General features: G+C 45.1%; 1 protein-coding gene across 1 annotated transcript in view; it reads right to left on the bottom strand.

The window, feature by feature from the left end:
- The window catches only part of LOC112236795 (probable carboxypeptidase X1), a 34,389-nt gene that overhangs the window by 6,813 nt on the left and 2,066 nt on the right, over positions 1-25,510 (bottom strand). The window contains exons 2-10 of the mRNA XM_042325073.1: positions 17,927-18,036; positions 17,614-17,753; positions 16,089-16,173; positions 14,895-15,048; positions 10,460-10,554; positions 10,007-10,130; positions 6,366-6,562; positions 5,291-5,470; positions 1,032-1,326 (exon numbers count right to left, since the gene is read on the bottom strand). Coding sequence (XP_042181007.1) covers positions 1,032-1,326; positions 5,291-5,470; positions 6,366-6,562; positions 10,007-10,130; positions 10,460-10,554; positions 14,895-15,048; positions 16,089-16,173; positions 17,614-17,753; positions 17,927-18,036 — 1,380 coding nt within the window. The remainder of the gene's footprint in view (positions 1-1,031; positions 1,327-5,290; positions 5,471-6,365; positions 6,563-10,006; positions 10,131-10,459; positions 10,555-14,894; positions 15,049-16,088; positions 16,174-17,613; positions 17,754-17,926; positions 18,037-25,510) is intronic.

Below are 25,510 nucleotides of genomic sequence, written 5' to 3'. Positions count from 1 at the left end.
ACTACACGGCAGGACCTGGTCAATGACCTGAAGAGAGCTGGGACCACAGTCTCAAAGAAAACCATTAGTAACACACTATGCCGTCATGGATTAAAATCCTGCAGCGCACGCAAGGTCCCCCCTGCTCAAGCCAGCGCATGTCCAGGCCCGTCTGAAGTTTGCCAATGACCATCTGGATGATCCAGAGGAGGAATGGGAGAAGGTCATGTGGTCTGATGAGACAAAAATAGAGCTTTTTGGTCTAAACTCCACTCGCTGTGTTTGGAGGAAGAAGAAGGACGAGTACAACCCCAAGAACACCATCCCAACCGTGAAGCATGGAGGTGGAAACATCATTCTTTGGGGATGCTTTTCTGCAAAGGGGACAGGACGATATGCACCATATTGAGGAGAGGATGGATGGGGCCATGTATCACGAGATCTTGGCCAACAACCTCCTTCCCTCAGTAAAAGCATTGAAGATGGGTCGTGGCTGGGTCTTCCAGCATGACAACGATCCGAAACACACAGCCAGGGCAACTAAGGAGTGACTCCGTAAGAAGCATCTCAAGGTCCTGGAGTGGCCTAGCCAGTCTCCAGACTTGAACCCAATAGAAAATCTTTGGAGGGAGCTGAAAGTCCGTATTGCAGCGACAGCCCCGAATCCTGAAGGATCTGGAGAAGGTCTGTATGGAGGAGAGGTGCAAAATCCCTGCTGCAGTGTGTGCAAACCTGGTCAAGAACTACAGGAAACGTATGATCTCTGTAATTGCAAACAAAAGTTTCTGTACCAAATATTAAGTTCTGCTTTTCTGAAGTATCAAATACTGATGTCATGCAATAAAATGCTAATTAATTACTTAAAAATCATACAATGTGATTTTCTGGATTTTTGTTTTAGATTCCGTCTCTCACAGTTGAAGTGTACCTATGATAAAAAATTACAGACCTCTACATGCTTTGTAAGTAGGAAAACCTGCAAAATCGGCAGTGAATCAAATACTTGTTCTCCCCACTGTATATATATATAAATATGTAGGAGAACTACTGACTCCCAGGGACAGTGTGCCAGGCTCCTCCGTTAATGATGTTGTTGTGCTGTTGGAAGTCTTCAGAGTGGCAGATCCTCCTATCAGGGTTGGCCATGACCAGGTTGGTGGAGGCGTAGACCGTGGCCAGCCAGCGGAAGAAACTATCGTCGGCTGTAGGGGTGTTTTCCTGAGGGGCCCAGTCCCGGGTGCAGTCGAAGGGGTAGGTAACCACCAGTTCTCCCCCGTGGAGGTTGGCACTCAGGACAAAGGGGATGTCCTGCATCCAGCTGATGACCGCACGTGTCTCTGGGGTCACCTGGGACAGAAGAACATGTTAGTAACACGTGTCTCTAGGGTCACCTGGGACAGAAGAACATGTTAGTAACACGTGTCTCTAGGGTCACCTGGGACAGAAGAACATGTTCGTAACACGTGTCTCTGGGGTCACCTGGGACAGAAGAACATGTTAGTAACACGTGTCTCTGGGGTCACCTGGGACAGAAGAACATGTTAGTAACACGTGTCTCTGGGGTCACCTGGGACAGAAGAACATGTCAGACAGCCTGGGACAGTACAGACAGCCTGGGACAGTACTGACAGCCTGGGACAGTACAGACAGCATGGGACAGTACTGACAACCTGGGACAGTACTGACAGCATGGGACAGTACAGACAGCATGGGACAGTACTGACAGCCTGGGACAGTACTGACAGCCTGGGACAGTACAGACAGCATGGGACAGTACAGACAGCATGGGACAGTACAGACAGCATGGGACAGTACTGACAGCATGGGACAGTACTGACAGCCTGGGACAGTACAGACAGCCTGGGACAGTACTGACAGCATGGGACAGTACTGACAGCCTGGGACAGTACAGACAGCCTGGGACAGTACATCTTGGCCATGTTCTGTTATAATCTCCACCCGGCACAGCCAGAAGAGGACTGGCCACCCCTCATAGCCTGGTTCCTCTCTAGGTTTCTTCATTGTATTAATGGAGGTGTGTCTACTGATACACTGTATTAATGGAGGTGTGTCTACTAATACACTGTATTAATGGAGGTGTGTCTACTGATACACTGTATTAATGGAGGTGTGTCTACTGATACACTGTATTAATGGAGGTGTGGAGGAGGAGGTGTGTCTACAGATACACTGTATTAATGGAGGTGTGTCTACAGATACACTGTATTAATGGAGGTGTGTCTACAGATACACTGTATTAATGGAGGTGTGTCTACTGATATACTGTATTAATGGAGGTGTGGAGGAGGAGGTGTGTCTATAGATACACTGTATTAATGGAGGTGTGTCTACTGATACACTGTTTTAAGGGAGTTGTGGAGGAGGTGTGTCTACAGATACACTGTATTAATGGAGGTGTGTCTACTGATATACTGTATTAATGGAGGTGTGTCTACTGATACACTGTATTAATGGAGGTGTGTCTACAGATACACTGTATTAATGGAGGTGTGGTGGAGGAGGTGTGTCTACTGATACACTGTATTAATGGAGGTGTGTCTACTGATACACTGTATTAATGGAGGTGTGTCTACTGATACACTGTATTAATGGAGGTGTGTCTACAGATACACTGTATTAATGGAGGTGTGTCTACAGATACACTGTATTAATGGAGGTGTGGAGGAGGAGGTGTGTCTATAGATACACTGTATTAATGGAGGTGTGTCTACTGATACACTGTATTAATGGAGCTGTGTCTACTGATACACTGTATTAATGGAGGTGTGGAGGAGCTGTGTCTACTGATACACTGTATTAATGGAGGTGTGTCTACTGATACACTGTATTAATGGAGCTGTGTCTACTGATACACTGTATTAATGGAGGTGTGTCTACTGATACACTGTATTAATGGAGGTGTGTCTACTGATACACTGTATTAATGGAGCTGTGTCTACTGATACACTGTATTAATGGAGGTGTGTCTACTGATACACTGTATTAATGGAGGTGTGTCTACAGATACACTGTATTAATGGAGGTGTGTCTACTGATACACTGTATTAATGGAGGTGTGTCTACAGATACACTGTATTAATGGAGGTGTGGAGGAGGAGGTGTGTCTACTGATACACTGTATTAATGGAGGTGTGTCTACAGATACACTGTATTAATGGAGGTGTGTCTACTGATACACTGTATTAATGGAGGTGTGTCTACAGATACACTGTATTAATGGAGGTGTGGAGGAGGAGGTGTGTCTACTGATACACTGTATTAATGGAGGTGTGTCTACTGATACACTGTTTTAATGGAGATGTGGAGGAGGTGTGTCTACAGATACACTGTATTAATGGAGGTGTGTCTACAGATACACTGTATTAATGGAGGTGTGGAGGCGTGTCTACTGATACACTGTATTAATGGAGGTGTGTCTACAGATACACTGTATTAATGGAGGTGTGTCTACTGATACACTGTATTAATGGAGGTGTGGAGGAGGTGTGTCTACAACAGTGGAGGCTGCTGAGGGGAAGACGGCTCATAGGAATGGACTTCATTCCAGACATTATTATGAGCCGCCCTCCCCTCAGCAGCCTCCACTGGTCTACAGACACGCCGTATTCTGACCTTGACTTAATTCCCTGATAAGGCCTCCACCTTTACGACCAACGAAACCATGAACAAGGTCTAGAGAACCTTCTGGTTCCACGTGGAAAAAGCATCTACTTCATTTTTCACTGTAGAAATAACACCCTTCTCCATGGACTGTGATTTACCTCTTGATAAGAGCTATTGATAAGAACTATTGATAAGAGCTATTGATAAGAACTATTGATAAGAGCTATTGATAAGAGCTATTGATAAGAGCTATTGATAAGAACTATTGATAAGAACTATTGATAAGAGCTATTGATAAGAACTATTGATAAGAACTATTGATAAGAACTATTGATAAGAACTAGGTCAATTAGTAATCTGTTTGGAGAAGGGAATTGTAAATATAAATGACAATTATTTTATTTCTAGTTTACCTTATAATCTCTGGAGACAAATGTGAAACCAGTCATATGGCATCAAACTGAAGCAGGAAAGTTGATGAAATGTTTCTGCCGTTATGCGGAATTTAAATTGTCCGGGCTTTTTACACTTCTACGGTTGTTGCTCAATATGCGATAATGTGACTAGAATTATGTTGTATACAACAGCCAACTTTCCAGGACATAGACATGTCTTATACGAGCAGAAAGCTTAAATTTGTGTTACTGTAAATGCACTGTCCAATTTACTGTAGCTTTTACAGTGAAATAATACTATGCTATTGTTTGAGGAACAGAACACTTTTTGTCACGGTAACTGGTTTGATACATTCACCTCTGAAGGTAAATAATGTACTTACATTCAGTGATCTGGCTCTGATTGGTCATCCTGAGGATCCCAGAGATAAAATGTAGAATAGTTTTGTTTGATAAAATCCAGTTTTATATTCTACAGATTGACCCCACTGTTGTCTCTGGCTCCAAACCCATCCCATCCGGACATCTAGATGTGTGAATGTTAGTGTATAAGCTAATGATCCATCATGTATGACATTTCTGGGAGTGTGTAAACTTACATTTTTTATTACCATAGCATTTATGTATGTTCTCTATAGTTATGTAGTTGAAAATGAATATATTGACCAATTCGGCACATTTGGGCAAACTCCTGGCAGACTTTATCCAAAATATTGTGTAGTAATGTAATTCTTCACTGTATCAATCTGACACTTTGTACACACACTGATGCCATCTTGTGGACAACATTTAAATTACACCTAGGGTCCTATCTTAATGTATGGCATTTCAAACGCTGATGGAGAAAAGAAAATGTGAAAACACATGTTTTTTTTCTTTGTATTATCTTTTACCAGATCTAATGTGTTATATTCTCATCTACATTAATTTCACATTTCCACAAATTTCAAAGTGTTTCATTTTAAATGGTATCAAGAATATGCATGTCCTTGCTTCAGATCCTGAGTTACAGGCAGTTAGATTCAGGTATGTCATTTTAGGATAAAATTGGAAAAAAAGGGTTCCGATCCTTAAGAGGGGAATTATACAGTTTTCTGCCAGAACTATTTTTTCCCTTTCAGGTGTGATTTAATCATTGACTCAGCACGTCCAATTTCATTGTTTCTCTATGAACAATTGGAATTTTAAGAGTGGAAAAACAAAACAAATGTAAAACCAGGAAGAATAAAACTGAAAACATAATGTTGAGTCATACTCTGTGGTGGAGTTGATGTGTAGTGTACAGGACTTACGAAGGCATCCTCTTTAGTGTAGTACTCTGGTATGGGGATGTAGTGGTTGGCTGTTTTAACCATGTCTGTGTCATTCTCCTTGGCGTCCCACATGATATTGTTCAGGTCGGGGAAGTTGTGGTTCATATCGACCCACTCGTAGCTGTAGCGCCCCAGAGCCCAACCTGCCAGCTCTGACCCCTGGAGAGAAGTTAAGTTGAGATGCATGTTTAAAGCTATTTTCAATATCACACAATCGATCGATCAGTCAGTCGATCGATCAATCAATATGTCCTACATCCCTTCCTTATTCTAATATGAAGTCATCACATGGAGGTTCTGAGTCCTCTCTCTAGAGTTCTAATATGAAGTCATCACATGGAGGTTCTGAGCCCTCTCTCTAGAGTTCTAATATGAAGTCATCACGAGGAGGTTCTGAGTCCTCTCTCTAGAGTTCTAATATGAAGTCATCACATGGAGGTTCTGAGTCCTCTCTCTAGAGTTCTAATATGAAGTCATCACGTGGAGGTTCTGAGCCCTCTCTCTAGAGTTCTAATATGAAGTCATCACGAGGAGGTTCTGAGTCCTCTCTCTAGAGTTCTAATATGAAGTCATCACATGGAGGTTCTGAGTCCTCTCTCTAGAGTTCTAATATGAAGTCATCACGAGGAGGTTCTGAGTCCTCTCTCTAGAGTTCTAATATGAAGTCATCACATGGAGGTTCTGAGTCCTCTCTCTAGAGTTCTAATATGAAGTCATCACGAGGAGGTTCTGAGCCCTCTCTCTAAAGTTCTAATATGAAGTCATCACATGGAGGTTCTGAGTCCTCTCTCTAGAGTTCTAGTATGAAGTCATCACGAGGAGGTTCTGAGCCCTCTCTCTAGAGTTCTAATATGAAGTCATCACGAGGAGGTTCTGAGTCCTCTCTCTAGAGTTTTCTGACCACAAGGTGGTGCTCTTTCCATGGTCCTTTGAGGCAGATTTCAACCAGTGAGGAAATGCAGTTTTTCGACATCTCCCATTACTACACAGTCAGCCAGTCAATAATTCAATCAATCAATACATCCCTTATCCCCTGCTCCACCCCTCATCCTACCTTTTCAAAGGCTGTTTCATATCCATCAGGGTTCATAGACGGCAGTAGGTGGATACGTGTGGTGGTCACCAGACGGACGATGCGTGGGTTGCCTCGTCTAAACTCCCGACAGATGTACTGCATGAGGTTCAGCACCAGCTCTCTGCCAACCACCTCGTTGCCATGCATACCTGCCACATAGCGGAACTCTGGCTCACCTGCAGTGGAACAGGGGATGTTTCTACAATGTGAATACGATACAACTTTATTGTCCATGTTACAGTGAACAACGGAAATTGGTCTTCTGCTCCAGGCAGGATTTTGTTGTCATGACGTCAACATCAGCAATGCATTCTTTCTACTTGATAAAGCTTCCAAGCTTTCATTATTGTGTTGGGCAGTGACTCCAGCTCAACAAGATCTCATAGTTTCCCCTTCGAAATTCAACGCATTATGGATGAATGTCTATTTTTGACGCGTTAATTTTGCAAGGTTACAGGGTTAATTCTGCTTGGTTACAGGGTTAATTCTGCTTGGTTACAGGGTTAATTCTGCTTGGTTACAAGGTTAATTCTCCATGGTTACAGGGTTAATGCTGCTTGGTTACAGGGTTAATTCTGCTTGGTTACAAGGTTAATTCTCCATGGTTACAGGGTTAATGCTGCTTGGTTACAGGGTTAATTCTGCTTGGTTACAGTATTAATTCTGCTTGGTTACAGGGTTAATTCTGCTTGGTTACAGGGTTAATTCTGCTTGGTTACAGGGTTAATTCTGCTTGGTTACAGGGTTAATTCTGCTTGGTTACAGGGTTAATTCTGCTTGGTTACAGGGTTAATTCTCCATGGTTACAGGGTTAATTCTGCTTGGTTACAGGGTTAATTCTGCTTGGTTACAGGGTTAATTCACCATGGTTACAGGGTTAATTCTCCATGGTTACAGGGTTAATTCTGCTTGGTTACAGGGTTAATTCTGCTTGGTTACAGGGTTAATTCTGCTTGGTTACAGGGTTAATTCACCATGGTTACAGGGTTAATTCTCCATGGTTACAGGGTTATTCTGCTTGGTTACAGGGTTAATTCTGCTTGGTTACAGGGTTAATTCTGCTTGGTTACAGGGTTAATTCACCATGGTTACAGGGTTAATTCACCATGGTTCCAGGGTTAATTCTGCTTGGTTCCAGGGTTAATTCACCATGGTTACAGGGTTCATTCTCCATGGTTACAGGGTTAATGCTGCTTGGTTCCAGGGTTAATTCTACTTGGTTACAGGGTTAATTCTGCTTGGTTACAGTATTAATTCTGCATGGTTACAGGGTTAATTCTCCATGGTTACAGGGTTAATTCTGCTTGGTTACAGGGTTAATTCTGCTTGGTTACAGGGTAAATTCTGCTTGGTTACAGGGTTAATTCTACTTGGTTACAGGGTTAATTCTGCTTGGTTACAGGGTTAATTCACCATGGTTACAGGGTAAATTCTGCTTGGTTACAGGATTAATTCTGCATGGTTACAGGGTTAATTCTGCTTGGTTACAAGGTTAATTCTGCTTGGTTACAGGGTTAATCTACTTGGTTACAGGGTTAATTCTGCATGGTTACAGGGTTAATTCTGCTTGGTTACAGGGTTAATTCTCCATGGTTACAGGGTTAATTCTCCATGGTTACAGGGTTAATTCTGCTTGGTTACAGGTTTAAAACAGAAACAACTCAAAGGGTTAAGTTTCAGTATTCATTCTGAGTGGTTCAGAACTATAGTTTGGCGTAGGCTTAAAACAAAATAATAAAAAAATGACGCGCTATTACCATGAAGTATTTTGTGAACGGCTAGCGCGGTGGTCTGAGCAGCGCTCTCCGTCTGCGAGCATCACGAGTTGGCACCCAGTGCTGGGGAATAGTTTTAATCGTGCTGAGGAAGGCATATATTGACGTTCTGGGGATCTTTTCAAACGTCCCGAAATCACTGTGTGTTTCCTAGTGATCAGTGTGCTACAGCTATGGCTGCCAAAGTGTACAAAATGGACCACTGTGGCCGAACAACACACATCCTGTACAGATGGGAGAAGAGAGACCTAAAGAAACTAAACCAAGGGGGCTGTATGTATCAAGTGTCTCAGACTAGAAGGCCATTTAAGGATCAGTTCAGGCTTTCAGAACAATGAATTAATATTACATTGACAGGAAGTGATTTGATCAACACTCCTTATTAGGTATCATCAGCTCTCGTATTCTACCTTCTATCATAAGGTACTTATTGTTAAAGCTCCCTGTCGTTTTCTTGTCCTTCCTGATTCTAATGAAAAACACACGAGGATCTCTTTTCTTCTCTGCCCTGATTCAAAACAACAGGCTCCAGTGTAGAGAATCAAATGACCCTTGAATCTCAAACCGACAAAAAAAACAAAAACAATATCAGCTCTTCCAAAATGGTTCTTCGCAGATGGATAGGGTTCTACCAATAACTATTTTCATTGGACGAACCCTTTCTGGAAAATGAGGTGTCTTTGTAGCGTAAAGGGTTCCACCTAGAACCTTTTTTATCGTAAGAATAGTTTATTTTTATTTTTTAAAGAATTGGTTCTTTGATGATTCTTAGGAAAGATAAGGTTCTACATACAACTCTTCTGAATCCAAATAAACATTTTATAGTATTTTTTTTTCTCTCTTTCTTTTAAATAAATAGTTACAATTTTAAAGGGTATTAAGGCTGGTGGAACTAAACCTTTAGATGATAAAATGGTTCTTGGTAAAAACCATTTATACAGGGTTCTAGAAGAGGGTTCTACCCAGCACCATGTAGGGATCCCCTATGGAGACAAACTGAAGAACCCTGTATGTTTCTGCTTAGAATCCTTTTCTTATCTAAGAGTGTAGATATTTCCCAATCTGTTGACATGAAACCCTGTTGAAGACAGCTTGTTGTAACGTTGGTGAATAAACGAAAGCATCGGAGCTACTAGAGAGAGCAGCTTTTCCTTTTCTAAAACAATCTGTTTATATAACTCGTCTTTCAAGACTAGCTCGAAAGTAGTTTTTCACTTGTATATTTTTGCAGAAGTAAAAAGAGACTGTGAATATATATCTAGAACTGACTAGGGAGGGACATTTCTACCGATACAAACGATGGTGACCGAGGAATCTGTCTTGTGCTGCTTGGTCTTCACTTGAAATCATTATCCATTTGTTGATATAAGAGAGGCCTCCTCTCTCTGAAAACAGCAGTGTGTGTGTTTTCTCTCTGAAAACTGCTCCAATAACCCACAGAACCCTGCAGAAATACTTGGCAGACTGTCTGAGGATAAACAGCTTTGTCAGGCATGCCAGGCACACACAGTAACACACACACACACACACACACACACACACACACACACACACACACACACACACACACACACACACACACACACACACACACACACACACACACAGCCAGAGGGGTTGACTTCTACCCTTTATGAAGCCCTGTTCCCAGAGCTGTTCATGAAGCCCTGTTCCCAGAGCTGTTCATGAAGCCCTGTTCTCAGAGCTGTTTATGAAGCCCTGTTCTCAGGGCTTCATGAACGTTACAGCTGTTTAGTCCCAGTGTGGTCCCTATGGGCCCTGGCAAAAAATAAGAAGTAATGCACTATATAGGGAATAGGGTGCCAGTGAAGACATCTTTCTGACCTAGTTCATGTTTTCCGGGGTTATCAGAGATCTCCATGACGTACAGCTTCAGTCCGGTGTAGCTCTTCCCAATGGTGTAGATACGAGTGATACGAGGGCATTCTTCATTCACAGCCTTCATCAGCTGCAGAGAAGACAGACACACATCAGTGGTGGGACCTCATTGGACAGTAAAATTCTGTGTTTTTATTGGATAAGCACTAAATACGTGTTTTTAAATAAAGAGATATTGGATAAGCACTTACACATACAGAGGACAGGTACAGGTAGGACAGCTGTGTGTGTGTGTGTGTGTGTGTGTGGGTGTGTGTGTGTGTGTGTGTGTGTGTGTGTGTGTGAGTGAGTGAGTGAGTGAGTGAGTGAGTGAGTGAGTGAGTGAGTGAGTGAGTGAGTGAGTGAGTGAGTGAGTAAGTGAGTGAGTGAGTGAGTGAGAGAGAGCGTGTGAGATCTCACCTTCCTCATCTCCTTGTAGTTGTGGTGTCTGAAGTCCAGGTTATCTTTAGAGCCAGACAGTTTTTCAGAGAAGTGTTGCCAAACGTTGTCCGGATCTAAGAGAATGAAGGCCGGGTTGATAAGATCTCTGTGTGTCCTTGACCAGGGTCAAGATGACATGCCAGGGTGTGGGGTACCAGTCAATTCAGGACATACACTGACCTTACAACTTCAATTCTTTTCAATGGTTTACAATTCTGAAGTGACTGGATTTGAAATGGAATTGACCCAAACCCTGTAACATGCTACTTTACAAGCCCAGTGTGTAGAGTTAAATGACAACACACTGGTTTAAATAGGCTGTTGATACCATGACAGTAGTTGTTGTACCAGGGGATAAGCCTACCAGAATGTACTACCTGGTTTAAATAGGCTGTTGATACCATGACAGTAGGTGTTGTACCAGGGGATAAGCCTGCCAGGCTGTTGATACCATGACAGTAGTTGTTTTATCAAGGGATAAGCCTGCCAGAATGCACTACCTGGTTTAAATAGGCTGTTGATACCATGACAGTAGGTGTTGTACCAGGGGATAAGCCTACTAGGCTGTTGATACCATGACAGTAGGTGTTGTACCAGGGGATAAGCCTACCAGGCTGTTGATACCATGACTGTAGTTGTTGTACCAGGGGATAATCCTACCAGAATGCACCACCTGGTTTAACCTTTCTCAATTATTATTATTATTTTTAAATATGTGACTTTCACACATTAACAAGTCCAATACAGCAAATGAAAGATAAACATCTTGTTAATCTACCCATCTTTGACCGATTTGACCGATTTCAAAAATGCTTTACAGCGAAAGCACAACATATGATTATGTTAGGTCATAGCCAAGTAAAAAAAAACACATCCATTTTTCCAGCCAAAGATAGGAGTCACAAAAAGCAGAAATATAGATAGAATTAATCACTAACCTTTGATTATCTTCATCAGATGACACTCATAGGACATCATGTTACACAATACATGTATGTTTTGTTCGATAATGTGCATATTTATATCCAAAAATCTCAGTTTACATTGGCGCGTTACATGCAGTAATGTTGTGATTCCAAAACATCTGGTGATTTTGCAGAAATACTCATAATAAACATTGATAAACGATACAACTGTTATTCACAGAATTAAAGATAGACTTCTCCTTAATGCAACCGCTGTGTCAGATTTTTAAAAAACTTAAAGGAAAAAGCATAATCTGAGAACGGCGCTCAGAGCCCAAACCAGCCAGAGAAATATCCACCATTTTGGAGTCAACAGAAGTTTGAATATTTATAGTGTTATTTCTCTTACCTTTGATGATCTTCATCAGAAGGCACTCCCAGGAATCCCAGTTCGACAATACATGACTGATTTGTTCCATAAAGTTCATCATTTATGTCCAAATAGCCACTTGTTGTTAGCGTGTTCAGCCCAGCAATCCATCTTCATGCAATTCGTCCAGACAAAAACTTGAAAAGTTCCGTTACAGTCCTTTAGAAACATGTCAAACAATGTATGGAATCAATCTTTAGGATGTTGTTAACATAAAACATCAAAAATGTTCCAACCGGTGAATACCTATGTCTGAAGAAAAGCACTGGAACGAGAGGTAACTCTGTCGGGAGCGCGCGTCATGAGACCGAGGCACTATGCCAGACCACTGACTCAAACAGGTCTCATGAGCACCTCCTTTATAGTAGAATCCTCATTCAAGTTTCTAAAGACGATTGCCATCTAGTGGAAGCCGTAGGAAGTGCAACTTTATCCATATCCCATTGTGTATTCAGTAGGCCAAGCTTTGAAAAACTACTAACCTAACATGTCCCACTTCCTGGTTGGATTTTTCTCAGGTTTCCGCCTGCCATATGAGTTCTGTTATACTCACAGACATCATTCAAACAGTTTTAGAAACTTCAGAGGGTTTTCTATCCAATACTAATAATAATATGCATATATTAGCATCCGGGACTGAGTAGTAGGCAGTTCACTCTGGGCACGCTATTCATCCAAATGTGAAAATGCTGCCCCCTATCCCAAAATAGTTTTAAATAGGCTGTTGATACCATGACAGTAGTTGTTTTACCAGGGGATAAGCCTGCCAGGCTGTTGATACCATGACAGTAGTTGTTTTACCAGGGGATAAAACTGCCAGGCTATTGATACCATGACAGTAGTTGCTTTACCAGGGGATAAGCCTGCCAGGCGGTTGATACCATGACAGTAGTTGCTTTACCAGGGGATAAGCCTACCAGGCTGTTGATACCATGACAGTAGTTGCTTTACCAGGGGATAAGCCTGCCAGAATGCACTACCTGGATGGGTATACTACAAAGCATGTTTGATGAGTTAGCCAGCTAACTTGCCTAAATATTCTGAAATAATTTAATATTTTTTTGAAAGATAATCTTGAAATGGGCATGGTCTAATTGACTCGAACAACTAAAAGACAATGAGCATGGCCTAAAAACATAACGAGCATGGCCTAAAAACACAATGAGCATGGCCTAAAAACACAATGAGCATGGCCTAAAAACACAACGAGCATGGCCTAAAAACACAATGAGCAGGGCCTAAAAACACAATGAGCATGGCCTAAAAACACGATGAGCATGACCTAAAAACACAATGAGCATGGCCTAAAAACACAATGAGCATGGCCTAAAAACACAATGAGCATGGCCTAAAAACACAACGAGCATGGCCTAAAAACACAATGAGCATGGCCTAAAAACACAATGAGCATGGCCTAAAAACACAATGAGCATGGCCTAAAAACACAATGAGCATGGCCTAAAAACACAATGAGCATGGCCGAAAAACACAATGAGCATGGCCTAAAAACACAATGAGCATGGCCTAAAAACACATGGCCTAAAAACACGAGCATGGCCTAAAAACACAATGAGCATGAGCATGGCCTAAAAACACAATGAGCATGGCCTAAAAACACAATGAGCATGGCCTAAAAAACACAATGAGCATGGCCTAAAAACACAATGAGCATGGCCTAAAAACACAATGAGCATGACCTAAAAACACAATGAGCATGGCCTAAAAACACAATGAGCATGGCCTAAAAACAAGAAATGCCTAAAAACACAATGAGCATGGCCTAAAAACACAATGAGCATGACCTAAAAACACAATGAGCATGACCTAAAAAACACAATGAGCATGGCCTAAAAACACAATGAGCATGGCCTAAAAACACAATGAGCATGGCCTAAAAACACAATGAGCATGGCCTAAAAACACAATGAGCATGGCCTAAAAACACAACGAGCATGGCCTAAAAAACACAATGAGCATGGCCTAAAAACACAATGAGCATGGCTAAAAACACAAGCATGGCCTAAAAACACAATGAGCATGGCCTAAAAAAAAACACAATGAGCATGGCCTAAAAAACACAACGAGCATGGCCTAAAAACACAATGAGCATGGCCTAAAAACACAATGAGCATGGCCTAAAAACACAATGAGCATGGCCTAAAAACACAATGAGCATGGCCTAAAAACACAATGAGCATGGCCTAAAAACACAATGAGCATGGCCTAAAAACACAATGAGCATGGCCTAAAAACACAAAAAACACAATGAGCATGACCTAAAAACACAATGAGCATGGCCTAAAAACACAACGAGCATGACCTAAAAAACCAATGAGCATGGCCTAAAAACATAATGAGCATGACCTAAAAACACAATGAGCATGGCCTAAAAACACAACGAGCATGGCCTAAAAACATAATGAGCATGAGACCTAAAAACACAATGAGCATGGCCATGGCCTAAAAACACAAAAAAAACATGGCCTAAAAAACAATGAGCATGGCCTAAAAACACAATGAGCATGATCTAAAAACACAATGAGCATGACCTAAAAACACAATGAGCATGTCCTAAAAACACAATGAGCATGGCCTAAAAACACAATGAGCATGGCCTAAAAACACAATGAGCATGGCCTAAAAACACAATGAGCATGGCCTAAAAACACAATGAGCATGTCCTAAAAACCCAACGAGCATGACCTAAAAACCCAACGAGCATGATCTAAAAACACAGATCTACGTTTATCTTTCTTATTAACCAGAAAATCAATAATTATTTCTGGATGTTTATAAAAGTTAGCTGGGTAAATCATCGATCCTGCTTTGTAGTAAACCCGTCTTCCAAGTGTAGTGTCGTTGCTCTAGCGTTACTGCATAGAACATATACAGAACATATACAGAACATATACAGAACATATACATATACAGAACATATACAGAACATATACAGGCTCCCATAGCATTGAGTTTTCTGAACATTGAGGTTTCTGAATTTACATGACACTTAAGTCAGGCCGAACTAAATATGTCTCCGCATGCGCCAGTGTGCCAGATCAATCGTTCCATTACAACACACCTGGGAGGGGGCATCCCAGTACCTCTGCTCTGAGACAGATTGTCCCGTTCCAGTACCAGGTCTGGGGGTTGATGCGGATCCAACGAGCCACCGCGGGCTGAGGGAAGAGGGCCAGATAGGGTGTCTCAGGTTCATTTCGGGATCCAACAAACACCTACAGAAACAACACACACGTTTCAGCTTTAATCTACAGAAACAACACACACGTTTCAGCTTTAATCTACAGAAACAACACACACGTTTCAGCTTTAATCTACAGAAACAACACACGTTTCAGCTTTAATCTACAGAAACAACACACGTTTCAGCTTTAATCTACAGAAACAACACACGTTTCAGCTTTAATCTACAGAAACAACACACGTTTCAGCTTTAATCTTGTTTTCCTTGTTTTAACATGGAGATGCCCAATAAGTAAAGGCATAAGAGCGCTTTGGCATTTTAAAAATCTATATCCTAACAGTCTACCCTTCAATAGTCAATGAACTCCTGTTCTACTCCTGAAATGGATTGACATCAATTGGGCTTCTGGACCACAAGCTGATTTATCTACGCCAAATCAAGTCCGGACCTCTAAGCTAGTTCCACGGCTGATTTTCATTCTTCCCCTTTAATCAGGGACTGATTTAGACCTGGGACACCAGGTGGGTGATTCCCCTCCAATCAGGGCCTGATTTAGACCTGGGACACCAGGTGGGTGATTCCCCTCTAATCAGGGCCTGGTTTAGACCTGGGACACCAGGTGGGTGATTCCCCTCTAATCAGGGACTGATTTAGACCTGGGACACCAGGTGGCTGATTCCCCTTTAATCAGGGACTGATTTAGACCTGGGAAACCAGGTGGGTGATTCCCCTTTAATCGGGGACTGATTTAGACCTGGGACACCAGGTGGGTGATTCCCCTTTAATCGGGGACTGATTTAGACCTGGGACACCATGAGGGTGAACAGAGAGAAAACCAGTGGTAATTCTGGCCCTTCAGGCTTGGATTTGAATTCCCCTGATCTACGCCAACACGCCATGCTAGAATCCATATCATTACATTAATCACCGCCTCCTCTTTTAACCTACAGAACAAAGAAAAATCACTTTTGGAAAGTGAACACATCTTATATTCCTCAAATGGACTAACTAAGCAGCTTCCTCTCCAGTATCTTTAACGTCAACAGGCCACAACCCTTCAGAACGGCTCACCGCCTCCTCTGTTCCGTTCATGCAGGTCTTCCAGGTCTCGGAGTCGTTACTCAGCTGCACTTTGTAGGTTTCAACCCAGTCCCAGCTACAAAGACATTAACAAGGATTACACAACACATAATATACACCGTATATACAGTATAGTGGAGTATATAGACATACCAGATATACAGTATAGTGGAGTATATAGACATACCAGATAAACTGTATAGTGGAGTATATAGACATACCAGATATACGGTATAGTGGAGTATATAGACATACCAGATATACAGTATAGTGGAGTATATAGACATACCGTACTCACGGTATGATTTTCAATACCATCATATACATATACACTATACCGTAATATATATATATATATACAGTATATCTCTGGATAACCCTAATAAATATTCAGACCTTTTTAACTAGGTCGTCTCTAAATTCATAGATCCCAGTCACGACTAAGTGTCTCTAGGTGTAGGCTATGCCCCCTTCTACTCCTGGTCCCCCTGCCAGCACCCCTTCTTCCCCTTGTCCCCCTGCCAGCACCCCTTCTTCTCCTGGTTGCCCTGCCAGCACCCCTCCTTCTTCTGGTCCCCCTGCCAGCACACCTTCTTCCCTTGGTCCCCCTGCCTGCACCCCTTCTTCTCCTCAGGTCCCCCTGCCAGCACCCCTTCTACTCCTGGTCCCCTGCCAGCACCCCTTCTACTCCTGGTCCCCCTGCCAGCACCCCTTCTACTCCTGGTCCCCCTGCCTGCACCCCTTCTTCTCCTCAGGTCCCCCTGCCAGCACCCCTTCTACTCCTGGTCCCCCTGCCAGCACCCCTTCTTCTCCTGGTCCCCCACCCAGCACCCCTTCTTCTCCTGGTCCACCTGCCAGCACCCCTTCTTCTCCTCAGGTCCCCCTGCCAGCACCCCTTCTACTCCTGGTCCCCCTGCCAGCACCCCTTCTTCTCCTCAGGTCCCCCTGCCAGCACCCCTTCTTCTCCTGGTCCCCTGCCAGCACCCCTTCTTCTCCTGGTCCCCCTGTCAGCACCCCTTCTTCTCCTGGTCCACCTGCCAGCACCCTTCTTCTCCTGGTCCCCCACCCAGCACCCGGCCTGTCTGACCTATGTCCAGATGGAGTTACGTCCCTGCGGGTTGACTCCTGTGATGCCCCCTTCTTCTCCTGGTCCCCCTGCCAGCACCCCTTCTTCTCCTGGTCCACCTGCCAGCTCCCCTTCTACTCCTGGTCCCCCTGCCAGCACCCCTTCTTCTCCCTGGTCCCCTGCCTGCACCCCTTCTTCTCCTCAGGTCCCCCTGCCAGCACCCCTTCTTCGCCTTGTCCCCCTGCCAGCACCCCTTCTTCTCCTGGTTGCCCTGCCAGCACACCTTCTTCTCTTAGTCCCCTGCCTGCACCCCTTCTTCTTCTCCTGGTTCCTCTGCCAGCACCCCTTCTTCTCCTGGTCCCCCTGCCAGCACCCCTTCTCTCCTGGTCCCCCTGCCAGCACCCCTGCCACTCCTGGTCTCCCTGCCAGCACCCGGCCTGTCTGACCTACCTCCAGATGGAGTTGCGTCCCTGCAGGATGACTCCTGTGAACAGCGTGGGGCGCAGAGCATCCACCTGCAGCCACTGGTGCTGGTCCTCATACTTAGCACACCACGCGCCATCATACATGTCTCCGTCCTCGATACCTGACTGGACTCACACACACACACACACAAAATAGCTCAAAGTGTTTTTCAGGAAGCATTCTGCAATAAAAACATTACCGGTAAACGTATCATTGTATTTAGGAAGCAGATCACAAGGAGAATAACAACTAAGTACTTGGTGGCTATAATATATTAATATCTAGACTATAGACCCACCTGTATATTGAGTCTTGCCCTGTGAGGGCCAAGTCCCATCCGCAGGTAGGATGAAGCCTGGAACTGGCTGTCATCAACCCTCAGTGACTTCAGACCCAGCGGGGGACAGTCTGGAGAGGTTACAACACATGGTGGATCAGGGAGAGCCATCATGCTGGCCGGTGGACCAGGAGAAGAAGGGATGCTGGCAGGGGGACCAGGAGTGGAAGGGGTGCTGGCAGGGGGACCAGGAGAAGAAGGGGTGCTGGCAGGGGGACAGTCTGGAGAGGTTACAACACATGGTGGATCAGGGATAGCCATCATGCCACTCCTTGCCACATCTTGTCATGTATGGCATTTAAAAAAAGCATATATTTAACCTTTATTTAACTAGGTAATTCAGTTAAGAACAAATTCTTATTTACAATAACAGCCTAGGAACAGTTGGTTTACTGCCTTGTTCAAAACGACAGATTTCTACATTGTCAGCTCAGGGATTCGATCTAGCAACCGTTCGGTTACCGGTCCAACACTCTAACCAAAAGGCTACCCTGCCGCAAACATGGAGTTGAAATGATAGCACAACTAGATCTGGGACCAGGCTAGATCAGGGCTGTGTTCTAGACACACAGACGTCTCTGATCCGTGTAGATGATCAGATCTTAACTGGAGAAGTGTTTAACATCTCAGGAACCACAAACAATCCTATTACCTGCACAGACCTGCACAGAATACCTGGAATGCACCCACTATCTCAAAGCAGGATGTGTGTGCCTCGGTGTGTCTGTGCCTCGGTGTGTGTGTGCCTCGGTGTGTCTGTGCCTCGGTGTGCCTGTGCCTCGGTGTGCCTGTGCCTCGGTGTGTGTGTGTGCCTCGGTGTGTGTGTGTGCCTCGGTGTGTCTGTGCCTCGGTGTGCCTGTGCCTCGGTGTGCCTGTGCCTCGGTGTGTCTGTGCCTCCGTGTGTCTGTGACTCCGTGTGTGTGTGCCTCGGTGTGCGCGTGCCTCGGGTGTGTCTTTGCCTCGTGTGTGTGTGTGTGCCTCGGTGTGCCTGTGCCTCGGTGTGTCTGTGCCTCTGTGTGTCTGTGCCTCTGTGTGTCTGTGCCTCCGTGTGTCTGTGACTCCGTGTATCTGTGTCTCGGTGTGTCTGTGCCTCGGTGTGTGTGTGCCTCGGTGTGCGTGTGCCTCGGGTGTGTCTTTGCCTCGGTGTGTGTGTGTGTGTGTGCCTCGGTCTGTGTCTGTGCCTCGGTGTGTCTGTGCCTCGGTGTGTCTGTGCCTCGGTGTGCTTTGCCTCGGTGTGTCTTTGCCTCGGTGTGTGTGTGTACCTCAGTGTGTCTGTGCCTCGGTGTGTCTTTGCCTCGGTGTGTCTTTGCCTCGGTGTGTGTGTGTGCCTCGGTGTGTCTGTGCCTCGGTGTGTCTTTGCCCCGGTGTGTCTGCAGAGTTCGGGAGAAGGCAGTTCTGTTCAATGGTAGCAGGAGAGAAAGTCATGTATGTTTTGAGAGACAAACCCCCCGGCTGTCAGAGATAATGTAGAAATGTGAAGTTGCAGAAGAGGTTGAGTGCATGAGTTCCTTACGTTCCCCTCAGGATCTGAAATATGTCTAATTCTCCTCTTAGTCAGTTCTCTGGAAGAGGAACTCACAGCCCCTTCCCCTTGTAAATCAAATCAAATCAAATCAAATTTTATTTGTCACATACACATGGTTAGCAGATGTTAATGCGAGTGTAGCGAAATGCTTGTGCTTCTAGTTCCGACAATGCAGTAATAACGAGCAAGTAATCTAACTAACAATTCCAAAAAAAACTACTGTCATACACAGTGTAAGGGGATAAAGAATATGTACATAAGGATATATGAATGAGTGATGGTACAGAGCAGCATAGGCAAGATACAGTAGATGATATCGAGTACAGTATATACATATGAGATAAGTATGTAAACCAAGTGGCATAGTTAAAGTGGCTAGTGATACATGTATTACATAAGGATGCAGTCGATGATGTAGAGTACAGTATCAACGTATGCATGAGATGAACAATGTAGGGTAAGTAACATTATATAAGGTAGCATTGTTTAAAGTGGCTAGTGATATATTTACAACATTTCCCATCAATTCCCATGATTAAAGTGGCTGGAGTAGAGTCAGTGTCATTGACAGTGTGTTGGCAGTAGCCACTCAATGTTAGTGGTGGCTGTTTAACAGTCTGATGGCCTTGAGATAGAAGCTGTTTTTCAGTCTCTCGGTCCCAGCTTTGATGCACCTGTACTGACCTCGCCTTCTTGTAGTGTGTGTGTGTGTGTGTGTGTGTGACAAAAAAACTTCCCTGGAAGTTGACGAGAACCCGTTCCTCCCTCTCTCCCTCCCTCACATACACACCCCACTCCTCGTACGGGGGAGTCAGTGTAGTGGGAGTGCAGAGCATTGGGCTGGAGATCAGTGAACCAGGAAGGAACAGAGCATCATGCAGAGCTGTTACGTAATACTAGACTCAGTTAGACAGGGTTATAGTCAGGGCAGAGCTGGGATGTAATATGGGACTCAGTTAGACAGGGTTATAGTCAGGGCAGAGCTGTTACATAATACTAGACTCAGTTAGACAGGGTTATAGTCAGGGCAGAGCTGTTACGTAATACTAGACTCAGTTAGACAGGGTTATAGTCAGGGCAGAGCTGGGATGTAATATGGGACTCAGTTAGACAGGGTTATAGTCAGGGCAGAGCTGGGATGTAATATGGGACTCAGTTAGACAGGGTTATAGTCAGGGCAGAGCTGTTACGTAATACTATAGACTCAGTTAGACAGGGTTATAGTCAGGGCAGAGCTGGGATGTAATATGAGACTCAGTTAGACAGGGTTATAGTCAGGGCAGAGCTGGGATGTAATATGAGACTCAGTTAGACAGGGTTATAGTCAGGGCAGAGCTGGGATGTAATATGAGACTCAGACAGGGTTATAGTCAGGGCAGACCTGGGATGTAATATGAGACTCAGTTAGACAGGGTTATAGTCAGGGCAGAGCTGGGATGTAATATGAGACTCAGACAGGGTTATAGTCAGGGCAGAGCTGGGATGTAATATGAGACTCAGTTAGACAGGGTTATAGTCAGGGCAGAGCTGGGATGTAATATGATACTTAGACAGGGTTATAGTCAGGGCAGAGCTGGGATGTAATATGAGACTCAGTTAGACAGGGTTATAGTCAGGTGTGCATCTCAAAGGCACCCTATTCCCTATATAGTGCACTACTTTTGACCAGAGCCTATAGGAAAGAAGTGCACTATAAAGGGAACAGGGTGCCATGTGAGACGCAGAAAAAAGGGAGTCAACTGAGAGTTAGTGTGTATCACGGCGCCGGAGAAGATGGCTAACGTTTTACGAGCTCCTAACCAAGCGTGGTTGTTTTTTATTCGTTATTTCCCGTTGTTTGTAACTTCTTTTTTTTCTCTTCTTTTCTTAACTTATTTTCTACATAATGTTACTGCTACCGTCTCCTATCACCAAAATAACTTCTGGACATCAGAACAGAGATTACTCACCACGAACTGCCGCAAGCTTTTCATTTTTTTTTTAACGAGTGTGACGAGATCGACGTGAAGGACATACTGCTTTCCCGGGAACAGGCCCAAATCCCGGTCATTTGCGTGAAGAGAGGACGGGGGTCGGGCTGACTTCGGAGAATTCGTAGGCGATCGAATAAACCCCCATTTCCTTCCCTTCTATTAGCTCACATAAAATAATTGGAAAATAAAATCGAAGACCTTCGCGGAAGATTAAAATACCAACGGGACATTCATAACTGCAATATCTTATGCTTCACAGAGTCGTGGCTGAACGACGACATTATCAACATACAGCTGGCTGGTTATACGATGTACCGGCAGGATAGAACAGCGGCGTCTGGTTAGACAAGGGGGAGGCGGACAATGTATATTTGTAAACAACAGCTGATGCACGATATCTAAAGAAGTCTCAAGGTTTTGCTCACCTGAGGTAGAGCATCTCATGATAAGTTGTAGACCACACTATCTACCTAGAGAGTTTTCATCTGTATTCTTTGTAGCTGTTTACATACCACCACAGTCAGAGGCACTAAGACAGCATTGAATGAGCTGTATTACGCCATAAGCAAACAAGAAAACGCTCACCCAGAGGTGGCACTCCTAGTGGCCGGAGACTTTAATGCAGGGAAACTTAAATCAGTTCTACAACATCTATCAACATGTTAAATGTGCAACCAGAGGGAAAAAAACTCTAGACCACCTTTACTCCACACACAGAGACGTGTACAAAGCTCTCCCTCGCCCTCCATTTGGAAATCTGACCACAATTCTATCCTCCTGATTCCTGCTTACAAGACAAATTTAAAGCAGGAAGCACCAGTGACTCAGTCAATAAAAAAGTGATAGGATGAAGCAGATGCTAAGCTACAGGACTGTTTTGCTATCACAGACTGGAATATGTTCCAGGATTCCTCCGATGGCATTGAGGAGTACAACACATCAGTCACTGGCTTTATCAATAAGGGCATCGAGGATGTTGTCCCCACAGTGACCGTACGTACATACCACAACCAGAAGCCATGGATTACAGGCAACATCCGTATTAAGCTAAAGGCTAGAGCTGCCTCTTTCAAGGAGCGGGACTTTAACCCGGAAGCTTAGAAGTAATCCAACTATACCCTCCGAGGCGAATAGGCAAATAACACTGAAACATGCATGAGAGCACCAGCTGTTCCGGACAACTGTGTGATCACGCTCTCCGCAGCCGATGTGAGTAAGACCTTTAAACAGGTCAACATTCACAAGGCCACAGGGCCAGACGGATTATCAGGACGTGTACTGCGAGCATGCGCTGACCAACTGGTAAGTGTCTTCACTGACATTTTCAACCTCTCCCAACATGTTTTAAGCAGACCAGCATAGTCCCTGTGCCCAAGAACACTAAGGTAACCTGCCTAAATGACTACCGACCCGTAGCACTCATGTCGGTAGCCATGAAGTGCTTTGAAAGGCTGGTCATGGCTCACATCAACACCATCATCCAAGAAACCCTAGACCCACCCAATTTGCATACCGCACCAACAGATCCACAGATGATGTAATCTCTATTGCACTCCACACTGCCCTTTCCCACCTGGACAAAAGGAACACCTATGTGAGAATGCTATTCATTGACTACAGCTCAGAGTTCAATACCATAGTGCACTCAAAGCTCATCAATAAGCTAAGGACCCTGGGACTAAACACCTCCTTCTGCAACTGAATCCTGGACTTCCTGACGGGCCGCACCCATGCTTAAGGGTAGGTAACAACACATCCGCCATGCTATACCTATAGGGGAGGGTCTGGGTGGGTGTCTCTCTGCGGTGGCGGCTCTGGCGCGGGACGTGGACCCCACTCCATCATAGTCTTTACCCGCTTCTTAACCCGCCTCCGAGCGCCTTTCGAGCTGCGACCCTCGCCGCCGACCTCGGACTGGGGACCCTAGCAACGGGTCCCCGGGCGACTCCGGCAGCACCGGACCGGCGGGAGACTCTGGCAGCTCTGATGTGAAGGGCGTCTCCGACAGCGCCGGAGTGATGGGCGATTCTGGCAGCTCCTGGCTGACGGACGGCTCTGGCAGCTCCTGACTGACGGGCTGCTCTGGCAGCTCCTGACTGACGGGCTGCTCTGGCAGCTCCTGACTCACGGGCTGCTCTGGCAGCTCAGGACAGATGGGCGACTCTGGCAGCTTAGGACAGACGGGAGACTCTGGCAGCTCAGGACAGACGGGAGCACCTGGAGGAAGGAGACGGAGAGACAGCCTGGTGCGTGGGGCTGCCACCGGAGGCCTGGTGCGTGGAGGAGGCACCGGATAGACCGGACCGTGGAGGCGCACTGGAGGTCTCGAGCACCGAGCCTGCACAACCCTACCTGGCTGGATACTCCCCGTCGCCAGGCCACTGTGGCGAGGTGGAACAGACCGCACTGGGCTGTGCTGGTGAACCGGGGACACCGTGCGTAGGGCTGGTGCCATGTACCCCGGCCCAAGGAGACGCACTGGAGACCAGATGCGCTGAGCCGGCTTCATGGCACCTGGCTCGATGCCCACTCTAGCCCGGCCGATACGAGGCGCTGCAATGCACCGGGCTATGCCTGCGCACCAGGGACACCATGTGCCTCACGGCATAACACGGTGCCTGCCCAGTCCACCTCTCTCCACGGTAAGCACGGGGAGTTGGCTCAGGTCTCCTACCTGACTTAGCCACACTGCCGTGCTGCCTCCTCATACCACCCCTGCTCAGCTTTCGCTGCCTCCAGCTCTGCCTTGGGGCGGCGATATTCCCCAGCCTGTGCCCAGGGTCCTTCTCCGTCCAGAATCTCCTCCCATGTCCATGAGTCCATAGATTTCTGCTGCTGCCCGATACCGCGCTGCTTGGTCCTTTGGTGGTGAGTGATTCTGTAACAGATTTTCTCCTCTTCGTCTGAGGAGGAGTAGCAAAGATCGGACCAATATGCAGCGTGGTGTCCATGATACTTTAATAATAACTGAACATGACTCAATACAAAAATAACAAAGAGAATGGAAATGAAAACCGAAACAGTCATGAATGGTGACACAAACAACAAAACAGGAAACAATCACCCACAAAACACCGGTGGGAAAAGGCTGCCTAAGTATGATTCTCAATCAGAGACAACTAACGACACCTGCCTCTGATTGAGAACCATACCAGGCCAAACACAAAACACAACATAGAAAAACGAACATAGACAACCCTCCCAACTCACGCCCTGACCATACTAAAACAAAGACATAACAAAAGAACTAAGGTCAGAACGTGACACCCTGCTATGAGACTCTAAATTGAGCTTAGGTGCATCCTGTTTCCATTGATCATCCTTGAGAAGTTTCTACAACTTGATTGCAGTCCACTTGTAGTAAATTCAATTGATTGGACATAATTTGGAAAAGCACACACCTGTCTATATAAGGTCCTACAGTTGACAGTACATGTCAGAGAAAAAAACAAGCTATGAGGTGGAAGGAATTGTCCGTAGAGCTCCGAGACAGGATTGTGTCTAGGCACAGATCTGGGGAAGGGTACCAAAAAATGTCTGCAGCATTGAAGGTCGCCAAGAACACAGTGGCCTCCATCATTCTAAAATGGAAGAAGTTTGGAACCACGAAGACTCTTCCCAGAGCTGGCCACCCAGCCAAACTGTGCAATCAGGGGAGAAGGAGAGGTGACCAAGAACCCAATGGGAGAAACTTCCAGAAGAACAACCCTCTCTACAGTACCCCACCAATCAGCCCTTTATGGTAGAGTGCCAGACGGAAGCCACTCGTCAGTAAAAGGCACATGACAGCCCGCTGGGAGTTTACCAAAAGACACCTAAAGGACTCTCAGACAAATTAGAAACAAGATTCTCTGGTCTGATGAAACCAAGATTGAACTATCTGGCCTGAATGCTAAGCGTCTGGAGGAAACCTGGCACCATCCCTAAGGTGAAGCATGGTGGTGGCAGCAACATGCTGTGGGGATTTTTCATCGGTAGGAACTGGGAGACTAGACATGATCGATGGGAAAGACGAACGGAGCAAAGTACAGAGAGATCCTTGATGAA

The sequence above is a fragment of the Oncorhynchus tshawytscha genome, linkage group LG08, assembly GCF_018296145.1.
Source record: "Oncorhynchus tshawytscha isolate Ot180627B linkage group LG08, Otsh_v2.0, whole genome shotgun sequence".
Taxonomy (NCBI): Eukaryota; Metazoa; Chordata; class Actinopteri; order Salmoniformes; family Salmonidae; genus Oncorhynchus; species Oncorhynchus tshawytscha.
This window is presented reverse-complemented; position numbering and strand designations above follow the sequence as displayed.